This window comes from Mustela erminea, chromosome 3 (assembly GCF_009829155.1).
Source record: "Mustela erminea isolate mMusErm1 chromosome 3, mMusErm1.Pri, whole genome shotgun sequence".
NCBI lineage: Eukaryota > Metazoa > Chordata > Mammalia > Carnivora > Mustelidae > Mustela > Mustela erminea.
This window is the reverse complement of record NC_045616.1, coordinates 70,732,240-70,754,635: the sequence shown is the minus strand read 5'-3', so window position 1 is coordinate 70,754,635 and position 22,396 is coordinate 70,732,240. Positions and strand designations below refer to the sequence as shown.

Here is a 22,396-nt window from a genome sequence, read left to right as displayed (position 1 = left end):
CAAGGGTCAGACACTTAACTGAGCCACCCAGGTGCCCATTATTTTTTTTTAAAGATTTTATTTATTTATTTGACAGAGGAAAAGAAAGAGCAAGAAGGGAACATAAGCAGGGGGTAGTAGGAGAGGGAGAAGCAAGCCTCCTGCTGAGCCGGGAGCCAGAAGCGGAGCTTGATCCCAGGACCCTGGCATCATGACCTGAGCCAAAGGCAGATGCTTAATGACTGAGCCACCCAGAGACCCCTCCCGTTATTTTTTAATCAAAAAACTTTTGTCTCTCTGAAGATATTATTAAGTTCTTTGTTCCCTGAATTATCTCTACTTCCTTAAGGTTCATCTTTGTCAGTTGTTTAGGGTTTCTGCCTTTCCATTTAGAGGCATTCACAAATGCTGATGACCATTGGCTGGACATTTACGTTTAAAACTCAGAAATACTAAAAACTCTGTGTAGGAATGAGATTTTTCGATGTACACCAATCCTGCTGTTTCACTGAGAACCCCATATACTAACACTTACGGATCTTTTTTCTTAAGCCGTTTAGATTTTCCAGAGATTATTTTATCTCCAGTCTGAGGTTATTTTATAATAGATTGTAAGACCTCTGGAGAAGGAGCTGGTACTTCCACCACACAGTAATGATCTTTCTGACTTTTGACCTGCACACCAACCCTACTAAACACCCAACCTGGTATCTCGGAGTCCAGAGCCTCAGTAGTTTAGTGTCTCCATATCCAATACCTCCATTTTCTAAGTATGGGAGTAAAAAGTTAGCTGCCTGATTAGAAGAAAGAAAGCCTGACAGTCATGTTCTGCTGTTAAAGAAATCTTGTTTTTAGCTTTGGACTTGAACCTTGAATACTGAGGTATTAGGTTCCTTCAAATCCCAAGACTTTTTTCAACTCTGTAGGGCAGATATCTTTTCATCCCTGTCTAATTCTCTTGACACACAGATACTTATTTCTTTCCATGCATTACAACCTTGTTTACAATTCTTGTTTGACCTAATGGACTTACATGTTAAAAAATGTCTTTATTGATATGTAGGTTAAGTTTTGAGAAGAACAGATGTATATTATCATCATTTAACTATGTTTAATGTTTATGCTTTTATTATGAGGAGTTTAATCAACTGAAAATTAAGAAAAAGAATAAAGTTTACTATTAAATACTAATAACAGTTCTGTATACAAATTGGTGAAACAAAATTCAAGTCATTTAAAATATTCCATCCAATAAAACATAAAATCAAAATAAAAAATCAATATGGCTTTAAAGTAGACTCATCCTACTTATATCATGAATCCCAAACACTTATAAATTAATTAGGGTTACTGCAGACTGATTAAGTGACTTACCTCTTCTTTTCCTAATGTCACTAGAACTTCTTCATTCAGTGGAATTACTGTAGAAACAAAACAAACCAAAATTATACATTTATGCTTAGTTAACTCTCAAAAATAAAGAATTTGATTTTGTGGTTTTTGAGATACTTCTATTTTCTTATTTAACATCTTTACATATATAACCAACTTACATATAATTTTAGACAAACATGACATTGAAGCATTTTTGGGTTTTGTGCCTTTTGTTTTGTTTTTCAATTTCTCAAAAATAAAGTTAATAATCTATAGTGTGTCCTTAAATATATCTCTAATTATATGATCCTAAGCATATGTATATATATGTACATGTATATCATCTGTACATATACACCAAGGGTTATTCATTTTGCTATTGCTGGTTTTACAAGAATGGAGTATCATATATATTCTTCTTATTTTTCCTCAACAAAATCCCCATGGAAATCTTTTCTATTTATCTGGTATAAATCTAATTCATAATTTTAAATCACTACAAATTATTTCACAGGATAAATGTACCATAGTGTATTGACTGATAACAGTACTGACTGAACATTAACTTTGTACTTAACTTTTAGCCACAAAAAACAATGATGCCATAAGCATTTTTAAACTTATGTCTTTATGCATTAGTGCTTTTATTTCTTTGGGATAAATTCCCAGAAATGGAATTTCATAGAAGGAAATACGTATTTTTTATTTTAATATAGGATGCCAGATTCTTTTCTAAAGAATTTCTCCTAGCAATAAGAAATAGCAAAAGATACAAACTCTCCTAAATTTTTGCCAATTTGTGAGTATAAAGTTTCAGTTTAATTTTGTATAGCAAAATTAAATCCTTATACTTAGAAAAGTTCAACCTTTGTACTTTAAGTTTACCTTTAATAAAGTACTAATTAAAATTTCTCAAATAATATGCTACTGAAAATTTTCTAATCAAATTGCTATTTCTAAAGGGTCTTCTGACAGGAGAGAGCTTCCCACAAGTGCTTCATAGGCCCTGTATATCGGCAGCCCCAGGATGTCTACCAAATCATTTCAATAAATGCAATGAGAAGGATTCTAAGAATATAAAGTTAATAATCTTCGTTTTGGTCAGTGCGGTCATGAGTAGCACTTCAGTATTGATTCATATAATCATTTCAGCCCACACAATACAGCAGCTTCTAAAACTATAAAGTTATTTTAAATTTTTCAGTGTGGCAGTCTGTGGGACTGGCAACCCAGAGCAAAATGGGTATTTGGCCCATAGGCCAGCCTGTGTGTTTGGTTTTACCAGTACAAAATGTGTATATAAGGGATGATTATAATAAGAAAAATAAAAATTTAAAATTCCCTGATACATAGCATCAAAAATAATAAAATACTTCAGAATAAATTTAACCTAGGAAGCAAAAGACTTGTATGCTGAAAACTACAAAATGTGGCTGAAAGAAATCAAAGATAGAAACAATAAGAAATACCCTATGTTCAAGGACTAGAAGACTTAATATTATTAGACACCAATACTACCTACATTGACCAATAGCTTCAATGCAATCCTTATCAAAATCCCAATAACATTTTTGTAGAAAACAGAAAAATTCACCCTAAAATTCACATGGAATATCAAAGTACCCCAAATAGCCAAAATAATCTTCAAATAGAAGAACAAAGTTGGTGGTCTCACATTTGCTAATTTCAAAATTTACTATAAGTCTATAATAATCAAACAAGTGTGCTACTGGCAACAGAGACAGACATATAGACCAATAAAAGAGAACAGAGAATCCAGAAATAAATCCTCACTACATAGTCAAATGATTTTTGACAAGGATGTCAAGACAACTCAATGGGGGAAAAGAACAATTTTCTTAGCAAATAGTAATGGGAAAACTAGATAATACACATGCAAAAAATGAAGGTGGACCTTTAACTTTCAAGTTTGAAAATTTCTATTTAATAAAAAACAATCTTGAACAAGAAGTAAAAGTCTATTATAACAAACTAGTGGATTGGTGATGAAGACCTAGAGTAAATGTGTGGCAATAGGGGTTAATATTTAATGACTGGCTATATGTAATACATGAAAAAGGAAGAATCCAGAAGGACTCTTAAATTTATGGTTGATTTAAACAGATTCCATTCAATAGATCAGAGAATGGAGATCAATTTATAAATCTGAGGCATGTGTAGAATATTTTGGAAAAGATGTCTAGAAAGTAGAAAGAGATCTAAGAATGACATTGCAGAAAGTCTGGCTTATAAAAACAGATTTGGAAGCAGTCATGAAAATTGTGTCCTCCTATCCACCCAAATTCATATTTTGAAATTCTAATCCCTAGCACCTCAGAATGTGCATATATATATAATGGAATATTACACAGCCATCAAAAGAAATGAAATCTTGCCATTTGTAACGACGTGGATGGAACTAGAGGGTATGGTGCTGAGCAAAATAAGTCAGAGAAAGATAATTATCATATGATCTCTCTGATATGAGGAATTTGAGAGGCAGGGCGGGAGGTTTGGGGGGTAAGGAAGGAAAAAATGAAAAAAGATTGGATCGGGAGGGAGACAAACCATAAGAGACTCTTAATCTTACAATATAAACTGAAGGTTGCTGGGGGAAGGAAGGAAAGAGTGAAGGTGGTTGGATTATGGGCATTGGGAAGGGTATGTGCTATGGTGAGTGCTGTGAAGTATGTAAGCCTGATGATTCATTATATGTTAATAAAAATAATTAATAAAAATTAAAATTAAAAAATTTTTTAATTAAAAAAAGATTAGTACACAGACAGGTGACTATGTGAAGACCAAGGGAGAAGATGGCAAGCTATAAGGCAAGAAGAGAGGCCTCTGAAGAAACCAACTTTGCAAACCACCTGATCTTGGATTTCCTGCCTCCAGAATTAAGAAAAAAATTAATTTCTGTTGTTTAAGCAATCCAAGTCCATCATACTTTGTTATGACAGGCCTTGCAAACCAATATAGAAGTTGTTAATGCAGATATATAAAAACAAAAGGAGGAAATATAATGCTGGAATAGCATATAGAGTAGTAAGCGAAATTGCTGGGCACAGTCCTCTAGAGAACAGCAAATTTAACAGCATAGTATGAGCAGACTTTGAGATGCTAAATATAATCCTAAGGAGGAAACAGGATCTATAGTTGAATGCAAATTAAAGTAACAACTGTCTATATACCAGAAATGCTAAAATTTTAAAAACTACCATGTGGCAGTTTTTTTTTTTTTTAAATATTTTATTTATTTATTTATTTGACAGAGATCACAAGTAGGCAGAGAAGCAGGCAGAGAGAGAGAGGAGAAAGCAGGCTCCCCGCTAAGCAGAGAGCCCAATGTGGGGCTCAATCCCAGGACCCTGGGATCATGACCTGAGCCGAAGGCAGAGGCTTTAACTCACTGAGCCACCCAGGCGCCCCATGTGGTAGTTTTTAAGACAGTGGTGGGGATGAATATAGTAAGTAGTTAAAATCAAGAATGCAGATGAAATTGCCTAGAAAGAGAATGAACAGAAGAATCCTAACAACTGGGATTAGAGAACAATAAACCTACAAAGGGGACTAAAATGAGAACTGGGGGGAGCTCAGGGAAAGGAGGCAAATGGGCAGGAGAAAGGAGAACAGAGATGTTAAAAGAAAGAGGTATAGTCCATGTAAAATACCAAATATACACATATAGGTGGCACAAACAAATAAGCTTTCATAATAGAAATTATGGGTATTTTAATGGCAGATTTTAAAGCAATTTTCTAGGGGCACCTGGGTGGCTCAGTGGGTTAAAGCCTCTGCCTTCGGCTCAGGTTGTAATCCCCAGGGTCCTGGGATCAAGGCCCACATCAGGCTCTCGGCTCAGTGGGGAGGTGCTTCCTCCTCTCTCTCTGTCTGCCTCTCTGCCTACTTGTGATCTCTGTCTGTCAAATAAATAAATAAAATCTTAAAATAATAATAATTAATAAATAAAGCCATTTTCTATTTCTTGAAAAAAGGCAAATATATAGCTGGCCCCTGTTGAATAAGTCAAGAGGCAACATACAATCTATGTGGTCTGGTCCCTATGTAAATAAGTATATAAAATAACTTTTCTACTAGGTAAGTTTTTTTTTTAAAGATTGTATTTATTTATTTGAGAGGGAGATTGGGAAAGAGCACAAGATGGGGTAAGAGGCAGAGGGAGAGGGAAAAGCAGACTCTCTCACTGAGCAGGGAGCCAATTCAGGGCTCAGTCCCAGGACTCTGAGGTCATAACCTCAGGTGACTGAGCCACCGAGGTGCCCTCTACTAAGTAAGTTTCATTTTTTAATACACAATTTATAGTTTCTACTGAGCAGGTAAGATAGTGTCTGTTAAGGATCAAATGATGGTTATAATTAAGTTCCTATAATTCAAGATTATTATAATGTCACACAAACATATTCCTCTATAATAATAAAATAAGCACAAAATAACATATAAATGAAAGAAAAACTTAGGCAATTTCAACAAGGTGAAATGGATCTTATAATTCTTCTAATCATTAAATTAATTTGCCACTAATTTCTTTACAAAAATATAAATCTAAAAACAAGAACCTTACTTTCAGGGCTTTCTTTCTGCCATTGACTGAGTTCAGCAGTCAAACATTTCGCTTGCATAATTAATAATGATGGCTATAAAAAAAAAGAAAGTATAAAACAGTCATTTTTTACAAAATATTCTTAGATATTCACAGATGAAAAAGTGTAGACATCTTAATACTTTATCTCAAGTTCCTAACATAAACAGCTAAAATAACAGGCATCCAAAGTATAAAAAATTATTACTCCAAACAGAATTCTGCTTTAAACAATTATTAATTATCACTCATAAGTTGCCCATTATTCCAGTGACAGTCTTAAAAAATGATCAGTTCTACTTTAGCACTCAACCTAAAATAAAAGGACCTAAATATATTTCTTTTATTCCCTAAATAAATGTTACTTTAAAAATATAAGGGGATATGGCTGGCTTAGTCAGTGGAGCATATGACTCTTGATCTTAGAAATGTGAGTTTGAACCCCACATTTGGTATACAGATTACTCAAAAATAAAATCTTCAAAAACACAAGATGTTATTTCTTGCCAACAGTTTTTAGACAAATTTGCTTTAGGGGAAACTTGGTGGCTCTGTCAGTAGAGCATGTAACTCTTGATCTTGGAGTCAGGAGTTCAAACCCTACGGTGGGGATAGTGTTTACTTTAAAAAACACAAATTTACTTTAAAGATATTATATATATTTTTAAGACTTTATTTATTTATTTGACAGAGAGACACACAGCTAGAGAGGAACACAAGCAGGGTGAGTTGGAGAGGAAGAAAGAAGCTTCCCACTGAGCACAGAGCCCAACATGGGGCTCCATCCCGGACTCTGGGATCATGACCTGAGCTGAAGGCAGACACTTAACAACTGAGCCACCCAAACGCCCCTAAAGATACTCTTTTTTTCTCTATGCACCTTAGGAAAAATAGCGACTTCTTTTAGATAGGTTGCTGGCTCAGGTAGTAGAGCATGCACTATGGATCTCAGGTTGTGAGTTTGAGCTCCACATTAAGCAGAGATTACTTAATAAAAAAAAAATTATTTAAATACATACATAGAGACAATTATAAAATGAGATTGTTTCCAAAGGCTATTTAAAAAACCAATTTTGTTAAATTGGTTTTATTAAAAACCAATCTCAAACAATGGTTAAAGATGATATGTTTCTGATAGTAAGTGGCTCCAAGCACTTAAATTTTAAGAATTATAAATCTATGTGATAAATCTGTTGCCTGGTTAGATTATTAAATTGAAGACTATGTATGCTTAAAGTTAAATTTCAGAACATTTTTATCACCTCTATATAATTCTTATTGGCAGTCAGATAAAAAATGCAATGGGTATTACCGTAATATTTACACTGAAAGAACAAATACTGTCTTTTTAGCCATTTTTCAAAAGATTTTATTTATTTATTTATTTGAGAGAGAGTGCATGCACAAGCTGGGTGAGGAGCAGAGGGAAAGTGACAAGCAGACTCCAGGCTAAGCACAGAGCCCCATGTGGGGCTCAATCACACCACCCTGAGATCATGACCTGAGCCAAAATCAAGAGTCAAATGGATGCTTAATCAGGTGAGTCACCTAGGTGCCCCTTAACAAATTTTTATGATACAAAGCAGGTTCATTCAAAGATTTTGTTCTGTATCAAAACACTGACTATTGAATAGTCAAGAGGCAAAAAACCTAGGGTATTTGAAAGCTTTATGTAATGCATAAAAATGCATTTTCAGTTTTTAAAATTTTTACCAAAGGAGACTTTAACATTATTTTCTTATAGATAGTTAAATATGAATGTGAAAGGTTTGTTGTGAACCATAAAGCAATTTTATAAATGCTAATTATAACTAAGAAACAACAAATTCTTAAAAAGTAGTATGTAAACTACACAAAACCATCTTAGGGATAAGAAATTGGTATCACTTTTCCTGCACATATTAGGTTGAAATGCATCAAATAACAAATATTCAATTTTTAATCTTTAAAAAAACAAGTAATTTCATACACTTCAACCTTATACTATGTTGATGAAGTACAGTTCTTACCTTCCCAAAGCTCAACTAAGGCAAACACTCAAATTATTTCTGATCTTGCCATAAACAATACTTCCTAAAAAACAACAGCAGTATTTCTAAAGTGATTTATATGAAATTTGAGAATCCCTTCCATTTTCTTATTTAAAATAACTTCTTTCTTTAAAAACGGAATTTTAATGCTGAAATTTTAATGTTAATAAGCACACAAAAAAGGTAACCAAGCAAGCCTGAGATTAGTTAAAGGCCTGTTTTCAGGGTTGGCCCTTGGCTGGCATCTGGGAACTTGTATTTTGAGATGGTTCCCACCAAAACTTATTAAGAGTGGCTCATTGTGACTTAACAGTTTTCGCAAAGAATATGACTTAAGCTGAACACCTGCTTTCCTTTTGGAAGTCTGGTATTTTGTAACTGCTACGCAGCAGGTGCCTATGTGACTAGTCCCCACAAAACACCTTGGTCATTGAATCTTAATGAGGTTCCCTGGTAGAAAACATTTCACACCACTATAACTCCTTGGGGGAATTAAGAACATCTTGTATGACTCCGCTGAGAGAGGACTCCTGAAAGTTTTTGTCTTATATCCTCTGGACTTTACCTTATAGTCCTTTTCCCTTTGTTGATTTTAGTCTGCATCCTTTTAATGTAATGTATCTTATCCATGAATATAACTATACACTGAGCTTTGTGAGTTCTCCTGTGAGTCACTGTGAGTGTTGTGAATTATCCCTGGGGTTAATCTTGGGGACTCTCAACACAATAGGAAAAAAGATTTTTTGTGGATCCCTTACACAATGTTCTTACTAACTACCTCAGGTTGGATTCTTTACAACTATATAAGCACTTCCACCAAAGCCAGTTATTTGTTTGGCTCACTGCATGAAAAACATTCAGGAAATGTATAGGCCCAATCCCTAGTGATTCTTTTTTTTCGTGCGGGTGGGGGGGATTTAAAAATGTACTCCTTCAATTACTATTTATAGCACCTAGTATTCCTTTTCTTTAAACTATGCAATTATTTTACTTTTTTACTTTGAGAATTTTTTTATTTTAATTCAATTAACATACAACGTACTATTAGTTATAGAGGTATAAATCAATCATTCATTGGTCTTATATAATACCCAGTGCTCATCACATCGCGTGACCTCCTTAATATCTATCTCCCAATTATCCCATCACCTTACCCCTTCCCCTCCAGCAACCCTGTTTGTTTCCTATAATTAAATGTCTCTTAGAGTTTGTCTCCCTCTTCAATTTCATATTGTTTTGATTTCTCCTTTTTCCCTATAATCCTGTTTTATTTCTTAAATTCCACAAGAGTGAGATCATATGATAATTGTCTTTCTCTGATTAACTTGTTTTGTCTAGCAAAACACCTTCTAGTTCCATCCATGTCATTGCAAATGGCAAGATCTCTTTTTTTTTTTTGATGGCTGAGTATTCCATTGTATATATAAATCACGTCTTCTTTATCCATTCTTCTGTCAATGGACATCTGGGCTCTTTCCACAGTTTGGCTATTGTGAATATTGCTGCTATAAACCTTGGGATGCAGGTGCCCCTTTGGATCACTATATTTGTATCTCTAGGGTAAATACACAGTAGTGCAATAGCTGGGTCATATGGTAGCTCTATTTTCAACCTCTTGAGGAATCTCCATACTGTTTTCCAGAGTGTCTGCTCCACCTTACTAATAATCCTGATTCAGCAGGTCTCAGTTTCTACAATATGAAAGCCATATTTCACAAGAAAACCGGATAAGAGTTTATTTACTATACAAGGCTGTTTCAAATACAATATTCAGTTTTACCTGATATAAGAGAACTTTATATTTATTGATAGATGCAAAATTTTTTAAAAAGATGGCTTAATTCTCTATTACTAATTTTTTTTTTTTTTAAAGATTTTATTTATTTATTTGACAGAGAGAAATCACAAGTAGATGGAGAGGCAGGCAGAGAGAGAGAGGGAAGCAGGCTCCCTGCTGAGCAGAGAGCCCGATGCGGGCCTTGATCCCAGGACCCTGAGATCATGACCTGAGCTGAAGGCAGCGGCTTAACCCACTGAGCCACCCAGGCACCCTCTCTATTACTAATTTTTAAAGACCTCATATAATAAATACTTCCAAAAGTGACAAGTTAGTTTTTTCCCCTTCTTTTTCTCTCTCATTCTCATTTTTATTCAGTATTGTTATGCTCACAGATTTTCATTTTTTCATATTGTTATAATCGATCAAGGTCATTATTCCTTTTCATGCTCCAATGATATCAAATTTATGTTTTTATGGAGCAGTAGTTCAATCTTTATTTTTCATAACTTCCTTTTTTCCAATTAGACAGTTTTACACTAAATAGAACAAAAGGAAACTTAAATCACCAATAGTTTACACGTAAACTTGATTCCAATTGTAATGAAAAGAGGTAGAACAAAAAAATGAAAGCCCTCAAGAAATCTTCCATATTATATCTCCCTCCATAAACTGATGACTGCTGGTCCTGATTCTGACTTCACTTGTCTTCTGCTCTGTAAAAGGCCATGAAGCACATGAACCCTCAACTGGAGCTTGCTGGTGGCAGACACAAGCATTCACCTTCCTCACCTGCTGCCCTTGTAACAAACAGAACCTGTTTTCAAATGTAAACTGTGTGATTCGGAATTCAGGAGTACCTTCAATTGGTTCTTATGTCTTTTGACATGCTACTACCAGTTTAGAGATCTTTCTTTAGAGTCAATTGTATATTTGACTGTGTTCTTAAAGTTAACACCAAAACATTTTTAATTTTTCATATGGACAAATATATCTCGTTTTCTTTTATAATATCTAGGTTTCTGCTATTAGCCAAGAAGTTTGTCTTGTCCTTAGATTGCACAAATAGTCCCCCAACTTTTCTTGTTAGATTTTTATAGCAATCAATCCAGAATATATGTTTCTACAATGAAGTACAGAGGTCCAATTTTATTTTCTCCCAAATGGATAACTAGTTGCACCACTAACATTTATTAACTAATTCATCCTTTTCCCACAAACTGGCTATCATCTTTGTCGTTTTTTTTTTTTTTAAGATTTTATTTATTTATTTGACAGAGAGAGAGAGAGCAATCATAAGTAGTCTGAGGCAGGCAGAGAGAAGGGGGAAGCAGGCTCCCCGCTGAGCAGAGAGCCCAATGTGGGGCTCAATCCCATGACCCTGAGATCATGGCCTGAGCTGAAGGCAGAGGATTAACCCACTGAGCCACCCAGGTGCCCCATCTTTGTCATTTTAAAAATTCTGAATCCATTGCACTGATCCACTGGTATATTCCTAAACCAATTTCATAGGTCCTGGATTATTAAAATGGATATCTTAATCCTTTATTTAAGCATATAATAAAATCAGTTAAGTTTCACACATACAGTAAAAAAAAAAAAAAACCTGGCTATTATACCCAAGACAAAGTAGAAAAGGTATTGAAATTTTTAACAAGGTATCTTAATTGCAGTTTTTCACTCAACAGTTAAACATATGTGTAACTATTAAAAGATAATAAAGAAAATATTTATAATACTTTATTTAAAAAGTATTTAGAATATTTCTCTTAAATCAGGAAGAGTAGAGAATTTTCCAAGTGATTAAGCATATAGGTATCAACAAACTTCCATTCATATAGATGAGTAATATTCTTATCCAAAACAAAATGAATTAAACTTATCTATTTTTAGGAAGAAAAAAAGAATTCATACCTGAGCATTTGAATCAGTGAGTGTCTCAGTTCCAACAAGTGATAATTTTTTCTGACACTTGATTTAAAAAGTAAATAAAAACAAAACAAAAAGCAAAGCAAAACAAAAAAAGTAAATAAAACAAGTCATACACTATAAGCTTTTATATATAACAGACAATTACTTTTCCCTCTTTTATACCAGTCAGTGTAATATTCCTTTTAAAATAATAAATACAAATAACTGATGTAAGAGAAGAGTTTACATTCCTCACTTTCTAAGTAAGAGGATCAGGAAGGCCCCCAAACAGGTCCCATGATGAATACATCAAAAGTAGAAAGGGATACTAGAGTCCACATAGAACAAAAAAATGAGCATAAGAAATAAAAAAAAAGAAAATACAAACTAATAGTTAGAGTGAATTTGAAGTTAGATAATAGAAAAATAGGAAATAAGAGAATAAGAAAGAAAGCACTGTAGAAAATAACAAAAAGAGGTAAAAAGATAGTTAAGATCATTAGAAAATAAAGCCTTCAGGAGATACTGTTTCTACTCCATTTAAAAAAAACCCCACAACCATTAATAGTGATTATATCTGACTGAAAATATGGGTAATTTAAATTTTACTCATGTTTATTTCTAGTAGCAGTTATCTCTTTATACAAAAAAAATTTTTTTTAAAGATTTATTTATTTGAGAGCAAGCAGGGGCAGGGAGAGGGGCAAAGGAGAGAAGAGAAAGAATACCAAGCAGACTACATCCTGAGTTCAGAGCCCAACATGGAGCTTTATTTCCAGACCCTGAGATCACTACTTGAGCCGAAATAAAGACTTAACTGACTACACCACCTAGGCAACCTCCAAATTTTTTATCTCTAAATTCCATTTCTATACTGAAAAAATACCAAAATAAACAAAAAACAATTATATATATTATCTTGAAAATACACTAATCATAGGATGTACAAATAATTTATATTAAAAAATAATTTAGAAAAAAGGAAAAAAAGAAAACCAATAACCTGCTTTAATATAAAATTTTACAGCAAAGAACAGGATGTGAAGCCTGTGGCCTATACCATACACTATGCTAGTAGAAAAAACTTTTACCAATATATTGCAATTTACCAGATAGTGATTCTGGCTCATCAGAAAATGTACATAAATTTCAAAGACAACTTTTTCTAAATTAATTCATATTTTCACTCAAACTCCATAATTACATATTCTCTCTACTTCTCTATTCTGTCTTAGGAAATGAACCTCACCAAGGTTGGCCCAAACGAGAAACCTGAAAATATCTGTAATTTTCCCCCATTTCAGAACAATTAAATTCCAAATCCTTTTGGTCCTACCTCCTTAGTAACTCTTGAAACCTACCATTTGCAATGATAGGATTTAGTCCTACAGTACTTACTCAGAGCTAGTACTAGAGCCTTCTAAATGCTCTTTCTACCTACAGTCTCCATCCTCTATATTTCGTTTTCTTCAAAATCACCAAGTACTTTTCCCAAACTGCATCTCATGTCACTTCATGTTTATAATCTTTTAATAGCTCCCCATACTATAAACTCGACAAAATCCTCCATGTTTTTGCTCCTAATTTCTTTTCCAGCCTCACTCCACAGATCCTTGTTCTAATTTACTAAGTCATAATATTCTACCTAGAATTCTCTAATCTTTCCCAATGTTTATATGTTTTGTTCCTTCTCCTTTGTGTAACTCTCTCAGAGGCTACTTCCTATTTATTCTCTAGAAATGAATTCAGTTTCTACTGCTTTTTATTTATTTATTTAATTTTTAGAGGTGGTGGGAGGGGTTGAAGGAGAGGAAGAGAGAGAATCTTAAGGATCCCACCCAGCCCAGAGCCTGATGCAGAGCCCAATCTCAGAACCCTGAGATCATGACCCAAGGCAAAAGCAAGAGTCGGACACTTAACCAACTGAGCCACCTTAGGCACCCCTAGTTATTACTGCTTTTAGAAAGCTATCCTTGACTCTTTCAATCTAGGTTTATTACTTGTCCTAAAGATGTCTTTGAATTTATACCACAATATTTCTAATACAATGGCTACTGCCTCTATTAGAATATAACCTCCTATGGCAGGGACTGTCAATAATTTTTTCTTTCTATAGCTCTATATTCTGCAGCATAAAGAATCCCAAATAAATGCTTAAAGGTCTAAAAGCTATATATAACATTTATCGTATAATATAATGGCTTTAAGGAACAAGCATAATTTTTTTCTTAAGTCTATTAATGAAATGGAATTAAATCTTATAGTAGTATATATATATATATATATATATATATATATATATATAATCACTTTTACCTCTTGGTACTTACTTCTTCCATATCATTCCACATTTCTTCACATTCTTTAATAAGTTCTTCTTCAGCATTTGTAACATCTTCCATATCTGTAGTACTGTCTGGATCCAGATCTTGCTGATTCACTGACATGTGCCTTGTAATAATTAGCCTTGTAAGAAAACTGAAGTAAAAAATATTTATTCATTTAACAATATTGCTGAACACCTATCACCTCCCAGATACTCACCTAGGAACTATACATGTGAAGAGTCAACAAAATGGGCAAAAATCCTTCCCTATCATGGAACTTACATTTTTCTCTCTTTCTCTCTCTCTATATATATCAAATAATTTACAAATGGAAATAATAACTTTTTAAAAAATATTTATTTATTTATTGAGAGAGACAGAGAGAGTGAGAGAGTGCATGCTAGTAGGTGAAGGGGCAAAGTGAGAGAGACAGATAGAATCCTCAAGCAGACTCCCCATTGAGTGAGGAGCCTAAATGGGGCTCCCTCCCAGGACCCTAAGATCATGAGCTGAGCTGAAATCAAGAGTGGGATGCTTAACCAAGTGAGCCATCCAGGCACCCCAATATAAGTGGAAATAATTATAATTTTATGGAGGAAAGCAAGACAGGGAAGAAAATAGGAAGTGCTTGGACAGAGGTAATACAATTTTGTAAACAATTGTGGTCACTTAAGGTCACTGAGAAGTTGATAAATGAGCAAAAAACATGAAGGAGATAAGGAAGTAAAACATGGGGATATTTAGAGGAAGAGGCTGCAGGCAGAGAACTGCCAGTGCAAAGACCCTGGGGCAGGAAATATGACTGGCATGTTCCTGGAGCAGTAAAGCAGCCAGTGTGATTGGAGCAAAGTAAAGCAGAGAACACAAGATGGAATCAGAGAGATTAGAGGGATGAGACCATGTGGGCTTTGTAGCCATTTTAACGACTTCAGCTGAGATAATAAACAATTAGAGGGTTTTCAATAGGAGAATGACTGAATTTGAATTAAATTTTAACAGTAAAACTCTGGTTAAGAACAGCCAGTAAGGTCAGAAGCAGAAAACTAGTTAGAAAGCTATTGCAATGATCCAAGAAATTTTTTATTATTAAAAAGTATAGAACTGGGGCGCCTGGGTGGCTCAGTGGGTTAAGCCTCTGCCTTCAGCTCGGGTCATGATCTCAGGGTCCTGGGATCAAGCCCCACGTCGGGCTCTCTGCTCAGCAGGGAACGTGCTTCTCCCTCTCTCTCTGTACCTGCCTCTCTGCCTACTTGTGATCTCTCTCTCTGTCAAATAAATAAATAAAATCTTTTTAAAAAAGAAAGTTTAGAGGGGCACCTGGGTGGCTCAGTGGGTTAAGCCTCTGCCTTCGGCTCAGGTCATGATCCCAGGGTCCTGGGATCGAGCCCCACATCGGGCTCTCTGCTCTACAGGGAGCCTGCTTCCTCCTCTCTCTCTGCTTGCCTCTCTGCCTACTTGTGATCTCTGTCAGATAAAAAAAAAAAAAAAAAAAAATCTTTAAAAAAAAAAAAAGTTTAGAACTAAGTAATTAGAAAGATGGAGTTGCCAGTTGATTTCTAAGATGAAGAGGAGAGTGGAGGAAACAGATTCAGCAAGGTATGGGGGAGAGATGATTAAGAATTCAATTTTCAATTTCAGACTTGCTAAAAAAGTGCAGATGCTGATTAAGCAACTGAATGTATGTGTATGGAGTTGAAGGGGAAGTTTCAAGCTAGAATTTGAGTCATCACCATACAAAATATTTAAAGCTGTGAGACTGGGTGAGATCACAAAAGCCAGAGTGTACAGGCAGGAATGAGAAGAGTTCCAGATCTGGAGAAAATGAGGAAGAACCACCAAAACAGTCTAAAAAGCACCAAAAGGGTAAGAGGAAAATTAATAAGAGTATGAAATCCTGAAATTCAAAATACGAAAGTACTAAAGGAAGGAATGATGAATTATCAAATTATCAAATATAAGAAAGGTAAATTAGATAAAAACAGATTGACAATTTACTTAGCAATATGAGTTGAGGACTGTATTTTCCAAAAACAGTCACAGCAATATTTCAGGTTATCACTCCCTATTCAGAGTTAGAGCCTATTTATCCTCCCCATGAACCTATGACTTTCTGACCGTCTTTATGAATAGAAGTCACTATGGAAGTGACTTCTAAGACTAAGTCATAAAAGGCAATAGCACTATTACCTCAGAACAGTCTCAGAGTACTCTCCCTTACAAAGCAGCTAACATTCTGTGAGAAAGTCCAAACTGGCACAAATGAAGAGACCAATGGTAAAGCCCATATAGAACAGAACTGAGGATCGCAGCTAAAAGCTAGCATCAACCATTAGACATGCACATGAACATTCTTCGTGATTCCGCCCTTAGACTATTGAGTCTTCTAGACAAGGGCCTAGACATTGTGGAAGAGAAAAAAGCTGTCTTGCTGCATTCTGTCTAAATTCTTGATGCAAAGAATTGTTGAGCATAGTAAACGGTTGCTTTACACCTTTAAGTCTTAGGATAATTTGTCACAATAATTTCAATGGAGTAAATACACAAAACTGGAGGCCTTTATAAGAGTAGTTTTGGTAGAGAGGCACCTGGGTGCCTCACGTGATTGAGCATCTGACCCTTGATTTCAGCTTAGGTCATGATCTCAGGGTAGTGAGATAGAGCCCTGCGTGGGCTCTATGCTCAGTGCGGAGTCCGCGTGAGAGTCTCTCTCTGCTTCTCCCCATTCTCGCTTGCGTGCACTTTCTCTCTCTCTCTATAATAAATAAATCTTCAGGGTAAAAAAAAGACAAGAAAATAGAGCATCTTAAATGACACAGAAGGAAATACTGCAGAAGTTGCTGGAGAGAAAGAAGAATGAGATTTAATACACATGTAGAGGGGTTGATTTAAGATCGAAGTATATATAGTTCATCCAGGGTAGGCAGAATATTAGGGGCATAGAGGCAGTACATGAGTAGATGTGTTGATAGGATCTTTTGGAAGTTCTATTTGGACTGCTTCTCTTTTCTCAGGAAAATGGTTAACTAAGGTCAGAGGCTATGAATGAGGATGAGGAAAAGCACTAAAGATTTAAGAAATATATTAAGAAATATATAAAATACATATATAAGAGAACAGGAAAGAATAAAATAGTAGGATAAATGGGTAGCATTAAATGCCCACTTGAGATTATTAGTTATCCATTTAAAGGGAAACTAAAACATGGTTATATGTTTTCTTCTATAGTGTAGCAGCACAGATGCAGACAAAGACAAAGTGAAAGAATGACAGTCTTTCAGGTATGACCACAGGAATGAGTAACTACTCTAAGATGGAGAATATAATCACTAGAGGAAAAGAGGTCAAGAAAAAGAGAGGCCATAGATGGGTATTGAAGTCACCATGAAGTAGGACAGTAGTTTTGCAGAAGGTTGCAGTGAACCAGAAGCTAAAAATCTTCAAGAAATGAAGGAGCATGATGTAATCCTGCTAGATGACCACTGCAAGGAGTGGTAGGTGGTGGAGTCTGATGGCATGAAATTCCAAGGTGGGACAATTTTAAGGAAGTAGACAGAACAAAAAAGAATAATAAAGATGTCTAACCCACAACACTAAATGCAAATCAGAATAACCCACTCCCCCAAAACATTTCTACTCTTATGGAACTTAAGTTTTATATTGTTTAATCAGACTTATCAACCGACAGGTTTTTTTGTTTGGTTGGTTTTGAAGATTTTATTTATTTATTTGACAGAGAGAGAGAGAGAGAGATCACAAGTCGGCAGAGAAGCAGGCAGAGAGAGAGGGGGAAGCAGGCTCCTTGCTGAGTAGAGAGCCCGATGTGGGGCTCAATCCCAGAACCCTGAGATCATGACCTGTGCCAAAGGCAGAGGCTTAACCCACTGAGCCATATAGACGCCCCAAACAGAGAAGTTTTTTTTTTTTTTTTAAGATTTTATTTATTTATTTGACAGAGAGAGAAATCACAAGTAGGCGGAGAGTCAGGCAGAGAGAGAGAGAGAAGCAGGCTCCCGCTGAGCAAAGAGCCTGATGCGGGGCTCGATCCCAGGACACTGAGATCATGACCTGAGCCGAAGGCAGCGGCTTAATCCACTGAGCCACCCAGGCGCCCCCCAAACAGAGAAGTTTTAAAGAAACTTAGGGAGATACATCATGTTCACAGATTGAAGGACTCAATACTGTAAAGATGTTATTTCCCTCAAGTTGATCTATTAAACCTTAATCAAATTTTTTTCTTGTTTTTGTAGCACATGACAAGCTAATTCTTAAGTTTATAGAAAGGTAAGAAGCCAAAAATAGCCAAGACCATCATGAAGATGAGAAGACTTGCTTTATCAGATTTTAAACTTATTATAAAACCATACTAATTTTTATATTGTAGAATTAGCACATGGATAGGCAAACTGAGCAATGGAACACAAAAAGAAAGTCCTTCTAGATTCACACATTTATGGACCTATGATATATAACAGAGATGGCAATGTAAATTTTTAAAAAATTTTATCTATTTATTTGACAGAGAGAGAGAATGAGCAGGTGGTGGGGAGAGAGGGAAATAGGCTCCTCAGAGAGCCCAATGAGGGACTTGATCTCAGGACTCTGAGCCGAAAGCAGATGCTTAACTGACTGAGCCAAGCAGGTGCCTCTATAGCAATACAAATTAAAGGGATACAAGAACAATCCTAATCGGAGGATATTTCCTATACTATATTGCTTTTTCCTCCATGTATAATTTGGTCTTCTATAGAACTTACTCATTCTTTTTAACTAACTGCATAGTATTTGGGGGGGAAAATAACCCTAGATATACACTTCAATCTTAACACCATCCCTGCATTCCTCAAAAATTCCAAAAACAGAAATGATAAAATAGAACATGAAGAAAACATGGAGACATCTTTTTTGCTTGGATTGGAAAAGCATTCCTAACAAAACTAAGTAAAATCCCTATAAAATTTTTTAAAATTTTGCATAAACAAAGATATCATTTAAAAGTTAAAATTTGGGGACGCCTGGGTGGCTCAGTTGGTTGGACGACTGCCTTCGGCTCAGGTCATGATCCTGGAGTTCTGGGATCGAGTCCCGCATTGGGCTCCCAGCTCAAAGGGGAGTCTGCTTCTCCCTCTGACCTTCTCCTTGCTCATGCTCTCTCTCTGTCTCTCTCTCAAATAAATAAATAAAATCTTAAAAAATAAAATAAAATAAAATTTGGAGTGCCTGGGTGGCTCAGTGGGTTCAGCTCAGGCAGGTCATGATCTCAGGGTCCTGGGATCGAGCCCTGCATCAGGCCCTCTGCTCAGTAGGAAGCCTGCTTCCCCCACCCCCCTGCCTGCCGCCTCTCTGCCTACTTGTGATTTCTCTCTCTGTCAAATAAATAAAATCTTGAAAAAAATAAAAGAAAAAAGAAACAATATTGAAAAGAGTGTTGAAAAAGAACTGTGCACTGTTGGTAAACCAATCACTTTGGAGGATAATAAGCAATATCCATCAAAATTTTAAATACAGTTAAAGAAACAATATTGAAAAGAGTGTTGAAAAAGAACTGTGCACTGTTGGTAAACCAATCACTTTGGAGGATAATAAGCAATATCCATCAAAATTTTAAATACAGTTACCCCAAAATTCTATTCCTAGGAATAATCCTACAGATAGATATATTTGCTTCAGTCTACATGAGTATGCTTACTACAGCATTATCCAAAAAACCTTGTGTGAACTCTACAATTGGACTATCTAGGTTTATTCCTAGCTTCAATACTTACAAGCTGTGTGACCTTGGGCAAGTCACTTAAATAGTCTGAGCCTCAGTTTCCTTATCTGTAAAATGAAGATAATAATATTACTTACCCCATAGATTTATCACAGTTCGACAGGTTACTATGTATAAAGCTCTTAGAACTGTACCAGGCATATAATGAAATATATCATAATTAGCTATTAACATTACAATTACCTTTCTGAAGTCAATTAGTAAGACTAGTTAAGTAACTTATGCCATATCCAAAAATGTTTGCACAGAACATCTTCCTTGGTATACATAAAAGATATAGTTAAGTACACAAAGCCACAATCATTAACAATTTTAGAATATTTTCAAGCAAAAAAGTCAAACATATACACCTATTTGTTTTAAATATACCTTAACTTAAAAATTAAGTGCAAATTGTTCTTTCCCCACTTTGTCGAATACTAATCAGTAAAATACATTGTATGTGAAAAAAATGTGAAATTATTTGTGTGCATGTGTGTGGATAGGTGTTCAACAAACTAGCTGAAATAGAAACTCAATGTAGCATGAGAATACAGATTTTTTTTTTAAGATTTTATTTATTTATTTGACAGAGATCACAGGTAGGCAGAGAGGCAGGCAGAGAGAGAGGAGGAAGCAGGCCCAATTGCTGAGAAGAGAGCCTGATGCGGGACTCGATTCCAGGACCCCGAAATCATGACCTGAGCCAAAGGCAGAGGTTTAACCCACTGAGCCATCCAGGTGCCCCTAGAATACAGATTTTTAAAAATGTATAAGAGTTTAACTCTACCCCTTTACTACATTTTGTATCCTTAAATGTACCTTTCTAAAAAGAGAGCAAGTCAACCTCAGGGATCTCAGTTAGTATTCCAATTCCCACTCATGTACTGAAGAATATTGCCATATTTAGGGATACTATGCTATACAAACTTAAAAGATCTAATACCAAATTAAAGAAACTCATACTATTATTGGAAAAAGACTAATATACATGAAATAAACTATTAGAAAGTATCCACACAATTCTAAGATCAATGGAATAGAACGGAAAGCCCAGAAATAAACCCCACACACATATGGTCAATTTACAACAAAGGAGTCAGTAATAAACAATGGGGAAAGAACAGTGTCTTCAATAAATTGTGTTGGGAAAACTGGATAGCCACATGCAAAAGAATCAAACAGGACGACTACCTAACACCTTACACAAATATTAACTCGGAATGGATTAAAGATTTTAATGTAAGACCTGAAACTACAAAAACTCCTGGAAGAAATATAGGCAGTAATCTCCTTGGGGATATTTGGCAGGTGTGTTTGTGGAAATGGGTGCTGACACCAAAAGCAAAGGCAACAAAAGAAAAAATAAACAAGTGTGAATTCAGCAAACTAAAGTTTCTGCTCAGCAAAGGAAACCATAAACAAAATGAAAATGGAAGGGGAGAAAATATTTGAAAATCATTTCTAAAAACGGGTTAATATTCAAAGTATGTTAGAACTCTTACAACCCAAAAGCAAAAAAAAAAATTTTTTTTTCAATTAAAAAATAGGCAGAGGATCTGAATAGAAATTACTCTAAAGAAGAAAGATGGCCAACGGATACATGTAAAGATGCTCAACATCACTCATCATAGGTAAATGCAAATCAAAACCAGTATGAGATATCACCTCATACCTCTTGGAATAGCTATTTTCAAAAAGACAAGAAATACGCAGGATTGGTGGGAAGGTAAATTCGCACTGCCACTGTGGAAAATATCTTGGAGGTTCCTCAAAAAATTAAACACAGAACCACCATATGATCCAGCAACTCCTCTTCTGGATACTTATCTGAAGCAAATGAAAACACTAATTCAAAGATCCATGCACCCACCATGTTCACTACAGCATTAATTAGCAATAACCAAGACGGGAACAACCTAGGTATTCATAGACGAATGGATAAAGGAAATGTGGCCATGTATAAACACACACACACACACACACACACCCTACACAAAGAAATATTATTCAGCTATAAAAACCGAAGCAACTCGGGGCACCTGAGTGGCTCAGTGGGTTAAAGCCTCTGCCTTCGGCTCAGGTCATGATCCCAGGCTCTCTGCTCCGTGGGAAGCCTGCTTCCCCCTCTTTCTCTCTCTGCCTGCCTCTCTGCCCACTTGTGATCCCTGTCAAATAAATAAATAAAATCTTAAAAAATAAAAAAAAATAAAAATAAAAAAAAGAAGGAACTCTTCCTGTTTGCAATAACAAGGATGGCCCTCAAGGGCGTTATGCTAAATGAAATAAATCAGACTGAGTAAGACAATTCCCAAATGATTCCACTTAAGTGCAGTGTGGAACCTTGAGGGGGCGGGGGGGGGCGGTAAAGAAAGAGAACCAAGTTCATAGATACAGAGAACAGACTGGTAGTTACCAGAGGCAGCGTGGGGAGAGGGAAAAATGGGTCAAGGGGGCCAGAAAGTACAAGCTTGCAGTTACAAAACAGTAAGTCATGGGGATGAAATGGGCAGCTTGTGACTATAGTCAATAATACTGTATTTGAAAGTTTCTAAGACAGTAGATCTTCAACGGTCTCATCACAGAGAAAAAAAATTCTGTACGTAGGGTGACAGATGTTAACTAGATACTGTGGTGATCATTTTCAAA

General features: G+C 35.5%; 1 protein-coding gene across 2 annotated transcripts in view; it reads right to left on the bottom strand.

The window, feature by feature from the left end:
* CENPK (centromere protein K) overlaps positions 1-22,396 on the bottom strand; it is a 40,050-nt gene that overhangs the window by 16,942 nt on the left and 712 nt on the right. Inside the window, exons 1-5 of one of the 2 annotated variants that reach the window (XM_032336130.1) lie at positions 15,987-16,621; positions 14,002-14,149; positions 11,675-11,731; positions 5,936-6,008; positions 1,354-1,400 (exon numbers count right to left, since the gene is read on the bottom strand). In XM_032336130.1, coding sequence (XP_032192021.1) covers positions 1,354-1,400; positions 5,936-6,008; positions 11,675-11,731; positions 14,002-14,118 — 294 coding nt within the window. In that variant the 5' untranslated portion in view covers positions 14,119-14,149; positions 15,987-16,621. Of the gene's footprint in view, positions 1-1,353; positions 1,401-5,935; positions 6,009-11,674; positions 11,732-14,001; positions 14,150-15,986; positions 16,622-22,396 lie in introns of those variants that run through there. The other variant, XM_032336129.1, reaches the window with a different exon arrangement.